We start from the raw sequence: 13492 nt of genomic DNA, 5'->3' as shown, positions 1-13492 counted from the left end.
GTAGTTAACCTGAGTATTTCAACTTGCAAAATGTTCAATAAACGTATACACCATTACTTGCAAGCTACCACAACCTCAGAATGTCCACAAAATTTGAGCAGGGTTGACCTGCAACCTCATTCAATTCTATGGCTGCACAGCTACATAGAGATCCTTTTGTTGTGCGATTAGTGTTACAGCCAAGATCGCTATGGAGTCCCAGCCTAAATCAAAAGCTGTTATTTATTTATTTATTTTTTTTTCCTTTTCCTCCTAAAGTAGATTCAGATAGAGTATTTTTTTTCTAATCCCTAACCTTGTGGTTTTCAGAGTCCACCCAAAGTAGAAGCAAGTTCTGACAGCAATAAGGAGAATGCTGGAGAATCTGGAGCTGAGGGATCTTCATTGGAAAACACCCCAGAGAAATGTAAGTGTAAGACAGTTAGTTTGTATTGTGATTTTTATGCAGAAACATTTGTAATTGTGTTTTAGATTGTCTCTATAAGCTGTGTTTCTAATTAAAAGCATGCAAGTAGTTGTATGTACAGTGTTTGTCCACTTTCATCTGTCATGATATTGTAAATGTTGAATGCTGAAAGCAAAAGGAGTGGAGCTCATGCATGTGTGTTGACTTTTTTTCATTCTTGTTCAGACCCATGTCTAAGGCTACATGCACACGAACGTTAGGACTCCGGGCACAGACCGTGGGGCAGCCGCATGCAGATCGCGGACCCATTCACTTGAATGGGGTCTGCCATCTGCATCCGACGGGCCGCACCACAAAAAAGTAGTGCATGCGCTATTTTTTGCGGTGCTGAGGCACGGCCAGAAACACCACAGAAGCACTCCGTAGTTCTTCCGTGGGGTTCCGATCCGTGTCTCCGTTCCGCATCCCCGTGATTGCGGACCCGTTCAAGTGAATGGGTCTGTGATGCGGAATGCACAGGGCCGGTGCCCGTGTATTGCGGACACGCTGTATGCGGCCCGCAATATGGCCAGGGGGGGGGGGCACACGGTCGTGTGCATGTAGCTTTAGTGAGACATTAAAAATACAGTTTTGCTTGCTAGTCTTATGTTTGTGTTTTATATAAAATAACATTGGGGAGATTTACTAAGCCTGTAAATGGCGTAAACTTAGGCTGTCTAGAGCAGATTTATCATAGTGGTAAATGCTGGAAGATGAGCCTGGTGCAGGGATAGACTCTTTTGTCTGGCTCTATGCCAAATATTGCTTGGCTTACTTTGAGATAAAATCTTATTTTACATCAGAATTGTGAATTTTTGTGTCAAATGGCACATATTAGTCTACCCTCCCCCAAGCCCCACCCCCTTTTTTTTTTTTTAAAGAAAAAAACTGCCCTGATTTGCGCGACTTAGTAGGCAGATTCTAGACACAGACACATTAGTAAATCTGGGCCATTGTCTGGAAATTGCAGCTAACAACATCTCAGAATCACTGGTGGAATCTGCAGCTGCTTACACAAAAGCCACAGCAAAACGATGTCTTCTGGAGAAAGTAGAGGTTATCACTGGAGAAGAAGCAGAGAGCAATGTGTTACAGGTAAGGAAATGCTAAATTGCCTCATCCCTGATTAAAATAACTTTTAATTTACGACGTAGATTTAGCAACCAACTGTTTTTGTTTTGTTTTTTTGCTCCCTTTTTACCCTGCGCTGGCTGCACTGAGCTGAAACCTTGGCCAAGGCTAGAGCATCTAAATGCAGTTATACAAAGGGAGGAGGTTCCCTTTGTCGCTCCTGATTCTCCCTCTACCATTCTCCCCTTGGTCAGTCATTTGTGTACTGTCAAAGCCACTGCCTAATTGGCATAGTAAACTGCAATGCAGAAGGATTACAGTGTATTATGTGAGTGATAAAAGTATGACTGCTTGGTTTCGTCCCCTAGTGGGAATGGAAATTACAGTTTAAAGTTGAAAATTATAAAGACCTCATACAACACTGGCGACTGAAAGATAAAACAAAATGATGGCCATTTTAATGTATTGAGGCAGCATGTTGACTTACTGGTTAGTAAACAAATGATAGCACTCCCAAGTGTTCATATACAGCATGAAAACCAAAACCAATATAGTGAAGTACATATGCTATGCATACTAAACTAAAGCAAACGCTAAGGCCTCTTTCACACGGGCGTTGTGGGAAAATGTGCGGGTGCGTTGCGGGAACACCCGCGATTTTTCCGCACGAGTGCAAAACATTGTACTGCGTTTTGCACTCGCGTGAGAAAAATCACGCGTGTTTGGTACCCGAACTTCTTCACAGAAGTTCGGGCTTGGGATCGGTGTTCTGTAGATTGTATTATTTTCCCTTATAACATGGTTATAAGGGAAAATAATAGCATTCTGAATACAGAATGCATAGTAAAACAGCGCTGGAGGGGTTAAAAAAAATAAATAAATCATTTAACTCACCTTGATCCACTTGATCGCGTAGCCCGGCATTTCCTTCTGGCTTCATCTGATCTCTGTGCAGCAACAGGACCTGTGGTGACGTCACTCCGGTCATCACATGGTACGTCACATGATCTTTTACCATGGTGAATCACCATGGTAAAAGATCATGTGACGTACCATGTGATGACCGGAGTGACGTCATCACAGGTCCTTGAACTATAATTAATGCTCACCACAGGTCCTATTCAGTAAAGGGGACAGAAGCAGATGCCGGGCTACGCGATCAAGTGGATTAAGGTGAGTTAAATGATTTTTTATATTTTTTTAACCCCTCCAGCGCTGTTTTACTATGCATTCTGTATTCAGAATGCTATTATTTTCCCTTATAACCATGTTATAAGGGAAAATAATAATGATCGGGTCTCCATCCCGATCGTCTCCTAGCAACCATGCGTGAAAATCGCACCGCATCCGCACTTGCTTGCGGATGCTTGCGATTTTCACGCAACCCCATTCATTTGCGTGAAAATTTTATAGGTTAAGACAAGATCACATTATATCCGGGGTGGCGTCTCCCCTTGCTGTGATACAGGATGCTAGTCTGGCATGGTAATGGTCATACAGATGCTGGATATCCTCCTGTGGTATGTCGTCATAAGCTTGTTCAGCCAAGGTGGTTGTTGTTTGCACTTCATGGAAGAACTCTGATGCAGCTATCAATGGCAAACAATAGTGTCCAGTGATGAAAGTAGGTTCTGCCTTGGTACTAATGATGGCCGCATCAGGAGAAATTGCCATATTGCCACTTTCATTTTTCAATCAAGTTGTGTGAGGGCTTGTCTTTGCAAGACCAGCTGTAGTTTTCATTGGTACCATTTTGGGGTGTATATATGATTTTTTTTTTTTTGTGGAGGCAGGATAAGTAAAAAGAAAAAAGCAATCGTCTAAGCATTGTTTTTTATATTAACTTTAATAGGGTTGGACGATTACGAATGTGGGACACCAATTTTGAATAGTTTTTTTTAATGCTTAAAATATATTGAAATGTATTTTTGTTTTATTAAACCCCACAAGGGATCTTGAACATGTACGGTACTGCACTAGTATGTCTGTATGCTACTGATAGCCGATTCATCTTATTCATTTATATAGCACTTGCATATTCTGCAGTTCTGTGCATCATTAAAATCGGTCTGTGTCCCTAATGGAGATCACAGTTAAATTTTTTAATTAACCGGTATGCTTACATAGTGTGGAAGGAAAGCTATGTAAACACATGGGGAAAATACAAACACTAGGCAAATGTTGCCCTTGGTTGATATTGAATTTTGGACATGTGCTACAAGGCAACAGTATAACCACCGAGCTACCGTGCTGCCTCAGGCAAGGCCTAATAGGTTTCCATACTTGCCAGACCTAGTGACCATTGTCAGGCAACCATCGCTACCCCTTGATTGACAGAGCACCCTCCCTCTAACTGCTCAGATGCCATGGTCAAAAGTGGCTGTGGCATGCAAGCGGTTAAATAGCTTAGATTGAAGTTATCCCTCATCTCACACAGTTATGTCATTGGTATGCATTTTCTATATTTATTGATCGGTTAATAGAGAATTGATATGCAGTGTTTTTTTTTTTTTGTTTTTTTTTTTTGTTTTATTCTGTAGATGATTAATTCAAAGAGCACATTTTTATTTCTATGTTGTCTGCCTACTCTTAGATTCAGTGCAAGCTGTTCGTGTTTGATAAACTGTCTCAGTCTTGGGTAGAGAGAGGCCGGGGTCTTTTACGGCTCAATGACATGGCCTCTACAGAAGATGGCACGTTGCAGTCTAGACTTGGTGAGTTATTCTTGGCAAGCAGGCTGTAATTATTTGTCTGATTATAACGGTCACTATTAACTTTTAGGATATTGCTGTGCTGCGACCTTGGCCATGACCAGCCCGGATGCTGTGTAGCACTTCAGCCATTGAAGTATATTGGTCATGGCAACTTGTGTCACACTCCAACCCCTTCTTATCAATGGCGGTAGTGCTACACAGCATTTAGTTATGGTGATGATCTCCATGTACCCCCAGCCCTATATGGAGAAAAACTGTGTATCTGATAGTTATCTGCATTCAGTTTTTGTTGTTGCTAGCTTGTTGACATATCCCTTACAGGCTGAAATCATATTATTGGGATGGTTTACATTTCTGCACAATGTAGTAGTAATGCAATGTGTTTGCAGTTATTCAGTTTTAAAGGGAATCGGTCACCTGGATTTTGGGTATAGAGCCGAGGACATGGGCTGCTAGATAGCCCCTAGCAGATCCATAATATCCAGTCCCCATAGCTCTCTGTGCTTTTATTGTGTCAAAAAGAACATTTTATATATACAGTCTTGTGAAAAAATTAGGACACCCTTTGAAAGCATGTGGTTTTTTGTAACATTTTTAATAAATGGTTATTTCATCTCCGTTTCAACAATACAGAGAGATTAAAGTAATCCGACTAAACAAAGAAAACTGAAGAAAAGTCTTTTCAAGATCTTCTGTAAATGTCATTCTACAAAAATGCCTATTCTAACTGAGGAAAAAGATAGGACACCCTTGCCCCTAATAGCGAGTGTTACCTCCTTTGGCTGAAATAACTGCAGTGAGACGGTTCTTGTAGCCATCTACCAGTCTTCGACATCGGTCTGAGGAAATTTTACCCCACTCCTCAATGCAGAACTTTTTCAGCTGTGAGATGTTTGAGGGGTTTCTTGCACGTACAGCCCTTTTCAAGTCACCCCACAGCATCTCAATGGGATTCAAATCTGGACTTTGACTTGGCCATTCCAGGACTCTCCATTTCTTCTTTTTCAGCCAATCTTTGGTTGATTTACTAGTATGTTTTGGGTCATTGTCATGTTGCATGGTCCAGTTCCGCTTCAGCTTTAATTTTCTAACTGATGGTCTCACATGTTCTTCAAGCACCTTCTGATACACAGTAGAATTCATCGTGGATTCTATGATGGTGAGCTGACCAGGTCCTGCTGCAGCAAAGCAGCCCCAAACCATGACACTTCCACCTCCATGCTTCACAGTTGGTATGAGGTTCTTTTCTTGGAATGCTGTGTTTGGTTTACGCCAAACATGTCCTCTGCTGTTGTGTCCAAATAATTCAATTTTGGACTCATCTGTCCAAAGAACATTATTCCAGAAGTCCTGGTCTTTGTCAACTTTATCGCTGGCAAATGTCAGTCTGGCCTCGATGTTTCTCTTGGAAAGCAAAGGTTTCCTCCTTGCACACCTCCCATGCAAGTTAAACTTGTACAGTCTCTTTCTGATTGTAGAGGCATGTACTTCTACATCAACAGTAGCCAGAGCCTGCTGTAGTTCTCGAGATGACACTTTAGGGTTTTTGGATACCTCTTTTAGCATCTTGCGGTCTGCTCTTGGGGTGAACTTGCTGGGGCGACCAGTCCTGGGCAGGTTGGCAGTTGTTTTGAAAGCCCTCCACTTGTAGACTATCTTCCGGACAGTGGAATGGCTGATTTCAAAATCTTTTGAGATCTTTTTAAATCCCTTCCCAGACTCATAGGCTGCTACAATCTTTTTTCTGAAGTCCTCTGACAGCTCTTTTGCTCTCACCATGGTGCTCACTCTCACTTCAACAGTCAGGAGCACACCAAACTAAATGTCTGAGGTTTAAATAGGGCAAGCCTCATTCAACATGCAGAGTAACGATCTACTAATTATGTGCACCTGGTGTGATATACCTGTGTGAGATCTGAGCCAATTTAAGAGGGAATACATGTGAGGGTGTCCTATCTTTTTCCTCAGTTAGAATAGGCATTTTTGTAGAATGACATTTACAGAAGATCTTGAAAAGACTTTTCTTCAGTTTTCTTTGTTTAGTTGGATTACTTTAATCTCTCTGTATTGTTGAAACGGAGATGAAATAACCATTTATTAAAAATGTTACAAAAAACCACATGCTTTCAAAGGGTGTCCTAATTTTTTTCACATGACTGTATATGTAAATGAGGCAAGTAAGAAGCCCAAGGAGCTGGTACTAACGTTTCCGGAGCCCAGTCACGCTCACTGTCAAGGAGCCCAGCACCGCCCCGCATCCTCCGAATCTCCTCCTTGCTCCCCGACGTCACAAAGCTGGAGCTAGCGCATGCGCAGTATCGGCATAGTGTTCCTTCACTGTGCTGGCATCAGCCTCAGGGAACGAACTGCACATGTGCTAGCTCGCGCATCGCAAGATTACGGCGCTCTAGCTTTGTGACGTCGGTGAGCAAGGAGGATACGGGCGCGGTGCTGGGCTCCTTCACAGTGGGTGTGGTTGCACTCCGAGAGTCAGAGAACGCTGGACTTATCTCTAAAGCATGGAGGAGACAGGACTCCTCTCAGGTTCATTTACATATATATATAAAATAGTTTTTTTTTTACACAATAAAAGCACACAGAGCTATGGAGATTGGGTATTGCGGATATGCTAGCGGAAATCTAGCAGCCCATGTCCTCAGCTCTATACACAAAATCCAGGTGACAGGTTCCCTTTAAGCTATACACCAATACATCTTTTATAGTTATACCACTTTATTTTTGTTGTAAATGTATAACTTGTATTTTGTAATGTAATTTTACAGAAACGCCTTATGACAGCTCTCTAAGTTTGAGGCTACACTGACCACCACCTATGATCTCTATGTAACAGTGCAGCCATTGAACTACTGTATTTTCTGGCGTATAAGACTACTTTCTAACACTAGAAATTATTTTCAAAAGTCGGTGGTCGCCTTATACGCCAGGTATACTCAGATTCAATGGTATATTCTAACCCCCAGGCGTTCCCATGGTGACGGGTACACTTGCCTGGGGGTTAGAATATACAGGAGTACATTTATAAACTGTAATCCTTAACTTTAATCAGCGCTCATCTCTTTACTAGGGGTACCTTACTCTCAGCTCCGGTAACAGGCAGTGCGGGCGGCGCTCACTCACTGACATCACGTGCCTGCGCCGCCCGCACTGCCGGTTACCGGAGCTGAGAGTAAGGTACCCTAGTAAAGAGATGAGCGCTGATTAAAGTTAAAGTTACGGATTAGTTTATAAATGTACTCCGGTGAGCGTTGGGGAGGGGGATCTGTGGATGTCACATATAGCATAAGATGCTATAAAGTGTCATCCATAGATTACCCCTCCCCATAACAGTGCCATCCACAGATCCCCCTCCCATAACAGTGCCATCCACAGATCCCCCTCCCCATAACAGTGCCATCCACAGATCCCCCAACCCATAGCAGTGCCATCCACAGATCCCCCTCCCCATAGCAGTGCCATCCACAGATCCCCCCTCCCCATAGCAGTGCCATCCACAGATCCCCCCTCCCCATAGCAGTGCCATCCACAGATCCCCCCCTCCCCATAGCAGTGCCATCCACAGATCCCCCCCTCCCCATAGCAGTGCCATCCACAGATCCCCCTCCCCATAACAGTGCCATCCACAGATCCCCCTCCCCATAACAGTGCCATCCACAGATCCCCCTCCCCATAACAGTGCCATCCACAGATCCCCCTCCCCATAACAGTGCCATCCACAGAGCCCCCTCCCCATAACAGTGCCATCCACAGATCCCCCTCCCCATAACAGTGCCATCCACAGATCCCCCTCCCCATAACAGTGCCATCCACAGATCCCCCTCCCCATAACAGTGCCATCCACAGATCCCCCAACCCATAACAGTGCCATCCACAGATCCCCCCTCCCCGTAGCAGTGCCTTCCACAGATTCCCTTCCCCGTAACAGTGCCATCCACAGATTTCAGTCAGTTCCCTGGACTGGAGAAGATAGTTTTGAAGACAGGGAGGGCTGGGCATTCAGGGGTAGTCTTATACGGCGCGTATAGCCCAAACCCTATATTTTAAATGGAAAAGTTGGGGGTCGTCTTATACGCCCAGTCCTTGGCCGCGTCAAGGGTGTTATGGCCAAGATTAGTAGTATGGTCTAGTCCAGTGATGGCGAACCTTTTAGAGACCAAGTGCCCAAACTGCAACCAAAAACCCACTTAATTATTGCAAAGTGCCAACCTCTGCAATTTTACCTGAATACAATATAGTCTATCTTCCATGTACTTTATCATTAGCTATAATAGCCTGCCTACAGTCAGTGCGCTGCCTGTGCTGTTCATAGTGCGCCCTGAGCTGATTAATGGCAGGAAAAGTCTAAGGCATATTGGTACGCCATAGACTTTTTCCAGGGTGCGGGTGCCCACAGAGAGGGCTCTGAGTGCCGCCTCTGGCACCCGTGCCATGGGTTCGCCATCACTGGTCTAGTCCCTTATAAATCGAATATGTACCTTCTTTCCTCAGTTATGCGCACACAGGGAAGTCTGCGGTTAATCCTCAACACTAAGCTCTGGGCTCAGATGCAGATAGACAAAGCCAGTGAGAAGAGCATTCGAATTACTGCAATGGACACAGAGGACCAAGGCGTTAAAGTGTTTCTCATATCTGTGAGTGTCGATCCATCCCAATGAAATCCTTTGTTTGGACCATATTTGTATTGCTGCTAGTGCAGCTCCACTGTAGACTGCAGAACACCTTTCTTTTGGGGTAATGACGACGTATTTGAAAATATCTATATTATATTTCACATTTTGACTTTATTTATTTTTATTCACTTTATATCGACCATGCCTCCAAAGTACTACATAGCAAACAATAATAAGGTGGTAAAGACATGGCCACAAAAATTATATCTGTAGAGTAGAGAGGTTTGATCTATAAACAATTATAGCTTGGGTTTATCCTCTACCCTGACTTCCATAATGCTTTTCAGAAACTTCACCATGTATTAAATATTCTAGTGTTCTTGTTGAAGACCATAGAAAAACTTTGGCAGACATCTACGTCACACATTAAGGTATTCGTGTCTATGTAGTTTGTCTGCATGATGTGGTTGGTAATATTTTGGGTTATCCTATAAAGTATAGTTAGAGGAGACAACTTGGTGTGTTGCAAGACATTATTTTTCATTCTCCATCAGTCTAAGGGTCCATTCACACGTCCGTTGTTTCTTTCCTGATCTGTTCCGTTTTTTGCGGAACAGATCTGGACCCATTCATTTTCAATGGGTCCTGGAAAAAAATCAGACATTGAGCTGTCCGATTTTTTTCAGGACCCATTGAAAATGAATGGGTCCAGATCTGTTCCGCAAAAAACGGAACAGATCAGGAAAGAAACAACGGACGTGTGAATAAGGCCTAAATGGCATAGAGCCAATTATTTTCAGAGACATCTTTTCATTGGTATTTTAAAGGGGTTGTCCGACAAAGATTACCCCTTTCCATAATGAAGCTGAAGCAGCAATCAGCTGTTTTCTTTGTGTGCCCCTCTGCTGTGGCTTACACAGGGGGTTCCAAGCTGGAGAATCCTGCATTTTTAACCGCCTAGTGACCACCGATACACCTTTTTACGGGGGTCACTAAGGGGCCTTAGACAGAGCCGCCAGATTTTCACGGTAGCCCAGTCTAAGCATTGCACGGGTCTCCATGCAACGGATAGTGGGGTCTCGACACTCACATCCTGTTTAACCCCCTACATGCCATGGGTAAGTGCAAAATGCGATCAGCAGAGGAGATTTAGTTCATTGTTCAGTACAGTGATATAATCACAAATTTAATTATATAGAAGAAAGGAAAATGGTATATGCACCAACAGTGTGTACCACTGGCGCCACAGTGTGGCACACAACATGCATATAGTGCAATATAGAAAAGGACTGAAGACTAGTACAAATCACCAGCAGACTATGATGTCTGCACTGAGAGAAAACAATGAAAGCAGTATTGCAATGTACACAATCCAGACCTCAAACCAGGCACCACCAGTCCACTCCCCGATGCACGTTTCACGTGCTGCTTTCTCAAGGGATAGCACTGGCATTAAAATGCATTACGCTATAGAAATAGTGCAATGTATTTCAGAAGTGATTAAAAGATTGCTACTATAGTCCCCTTGTGGAACTATTAAATGGTTAAAATAGAAAAAAACATTTATTAAATAAAATTCTAATAAAGCTTTTTTTTTATCTTTGAAAAATAAATAGCAAAAATAAAATATTTGGCATCACTGCGTTCGTAACAACCCCCCACTATGCAGTTATCATGTCGTTTATCCCATATGGTGAACGCCTTGTAAAAAAACAAAAACAAAAAAACAGGATTGCTTTTTGCTTATTTGCCACCAAAACAGAATAAGGCCTCATGCACACGACCGTAGTTGTGATCCGCATCCGAGCCGCAGTTTTTGCGACTCGGGTGCGAACCTATTCACTTCAATGGGGCTGCAAAAGATGCAGACAGCACTCCGTGTGCTGTCCACATCCTTTGCTCTGTTCTGTGGCCCAGCAAAAAAAATATAGCATGTCCTATTCTTGTCCGTGATGCGGACAAGAATAGGCATGTCTACAATGGGCCGCCCGTTCCGCAAATTGCTTCTGTTTTTTGCGGATCCGCGGTTTGGGGACCTCAAAAAAACGGCACGGCCGTGTGCATGAGGTCTAAGAAGAGGTCAAAAAGTGATGGGTCTTGGGATGCGGTGATGGAAAAAGTAGAAAAATATTTATTTATTTTGGTATTGCTGTAATTGTACTGACCCATAGAATAAAGTTGTTATTTATGGCAGCATTGCTGTTTTTTCCTATCTCCTCCCTAAAAGAGTTTAAAAAAATTAAAGTTAATCAGTAAGCTATGTGTACCCCCATAATGGCACCAGGGTCATTCCATGTCAAGTGGACCAACAGACCCCCTCCAAATGAATAAAATTTTGCACAGATGTTCCCTAGGGTCCTAAATGAAATCTTTCAAATGAGTTTTTTATCTGGGCCTCTGTTGGTTCCAAAGTTCCAGGCAGCTGATGATGGACCAGCTGTAATGCTGCGTAACCCAAAGTGACAACTTTGTCAAGGCACAGTATCTTAAGTAGTTAAGGTAGGAGGCTGACTCTTTGCAGGGTAGTAAAACTCCTTGCAAAGTTTAGTGCCTTAACCCCTTAGGGACTTAGGACGTACCGGTACGCCATGTTTGCCGAGTCCTTAAGGACTCAGGACGTCCTAAGTTTAAAAGTAGATTGCAGCGGGGGTTAATAGGATCAGGATGCCCGCAGAAATCATTCAGCGGGCATCCTGTCACAACGCCTGGTGGGAGGGGATCATGTGACACCGCCCCCCCTCCAGCCCCCTGGATCTCACAGGCTGGAAGCTGTATGAGTAATACACACAGTATTACTCATACAGCCAATGCATTCCAATACCGAAGTATTGGAATGCATTGTAAAGGATTAGACCCCCAAAAGTTCAAGTCCCAAAGTGAGACACAAACAAAAAAAAGTAAAAAAAAAAAAAAAGTTAAAAAAATTAGTTCTCCCTGAAAAAAAAGTTTAAAGTAAAAATAAACAAAAACGTCATTTTACCCAAATAAAGTATACAGATTAGGTAAAAACAAAAGTATACATATTAGTTATCACTGTGTCCGTATCGACCGGCTCTATAAATATATCACATGACCTAACCCCTCAGATGAACACAATAAAAAAAAACTGTGCTAAATAAAAAAAAATTGTCATCTTACATCACCAAAAGTACAACAGCAAGTGATCAAAAAGGCGTTTGCCCACCAAAATAGTACCAATCTAACCGTCACCTCATCCTGCAAAAAATGAGCCCTTACCTGAGACAATCGCCCAAAAAAAAAAAACATGGCTCTCAGAATATGGAGACACGTTTTAGTGTCTCCATATTCTGAGAGCCATGATTTTTTTTTTTGTTTAAAAAATATTATTGTGTAAAACTTACATAAATAAAAAAAAAAAGTTTACATATTAGGTATCGCTGCGTCCGTATCGACCGGCTCTATAAAAATATCACATGACCTATCCCCTCAGATGAACACAGTAAAAAAAATATAAAACTGTGCTAAATAAACAATTTTTTGTCACCTTACATCACAAAAAGTGTAATAGCAAGCGATCAAAAAGTCACATGCACCCCAAACTCATGCCAATAAAACAGTCATCTCATCCTGCAAAAATCATACCCTACCCAAGGTAATCGCCCAAAACTGAAAAAATTATGGCTCTTCGACTATGATAACACTAAAACATGATTATTTTTTTTTGCTTCAAAAATGAAATCATTGTGTAAAACTTGCATAAAAAAAAAAAAGTATACATATTAGGTATCGCCGCATCCCAGACAACCTGGTCTATAAAAATATCACATGATCTAACCTGTCAGATGAATGTTGTAAATAACAAAAAATAAAAACTGTGCCAAAACAGCTATTTCTTGTTATCTTGCCTCACAAAAGTGTAATATAGAGCAACCAAAAATCATATGTACCCTAAACTAGTACCAACAATACTGCCACCCTATCCCGTGGTTTCTAAAATGGGGCCACTTTTTTGGAGTTTCTACTCTAGGGGTGCATCAGGGGGGCTTCAAATGGGACATGGTGTCAAAAAAAACAGTCCAGCAAAATCTGCCTTCCAAAAACCGTATGGCATTCCTTTCCTTCTGCGCCCTGCCGTGTGCCCGTACAGCAGTTTACGACCACATATGGGGTGTTTCTGTAAACTACAGAATCAGGGCCATAAATATTGAGTTTGGTTTGGCTGTTAACCCTTGCTTTGTAACTGGGAAAAAAAATTATTAAAATGGAAAATCTGCCAAAAAAGTGAAATTTTGAAATTGTATCTCTATTTTCCATTAATTCTTGTGGAACACCTAAAGGGTTAACAAAGTTTGTAAAATCTGTTTTGAATACCTTGAGGGGTGTAGTTAATAGAATGGGGTAATTTTTGGTTGGTTTCTATTATGTAAGCCTCGCAAAGTGACTTCAGACCTGAACTGGTCCCTAAAAATTCGGTTTCTCAGACTTTTTTCCATTGGGGGACACAGACCATGGGTATAGCTTCGAGATATTAATAGGAGGGACACTATGCAAATACAAATGAGCTCCTCCTCCTCAGGCTATACCCCCCGACTCCACCAACAGGAACTCAGTCTTTGCTTAGTGTCTGGTGAAGGAGGTTGACACTTAGTTTTTTCTACTCCCTTTTGTTATTT

The 13492-nt window shown here is 42.3% G+C and overlaps 1 protein-coding gene across 3 annotated transcripts in view; it reads left to right on the top strand.

The window, feature by feature from the left end:
• The window catches only part of RANBP3 (RAN binding protein 3), a 235500-nt gene that overhangs the window by 195353 nt on the left and 26655 nt on the right, over nucleotides 1–13492 (top strand). For all 3 annotated transcript variants that reach the window (XM_040417760.1, XM_040417761.1, XM_040417759.1), the window contains 4 exons: nucleotides 310–406; nucleotides 1416–1540; nucleotides 4110–4230; nucleotides 8737–8879. In XM_040417760.1, coding sequence (XP_040273694.1) covers nucleotides 310–406; nucleotides 1416–1540; nucleotides 4110–4230; nucleotides 8737–8879 — 486 coding nt within the window. The remainder of the gene's footprint in view (nucleotides 1–309; nucleotides 407–1415; nucleotides 1541–4109; nucleotides 4231–8736; nucleotides 8880–13492) is intronic.

This window comes from Bufo bufo, chromosome 2, assembly GCF_905171765.1.
Source record: "Bufo bufo chromosome 2, aBufBuf1.1, whole genome shotgun sequence".
Taxonomy (NCBI): Eukaryota; Metazoa; Chordata; class Amphibia; order Anura; family Bufonidae; genus Bufo; species Bufo bufo.
This window is presented reverse-complemented; position numbering and strand designations above follow the sequence as displayed.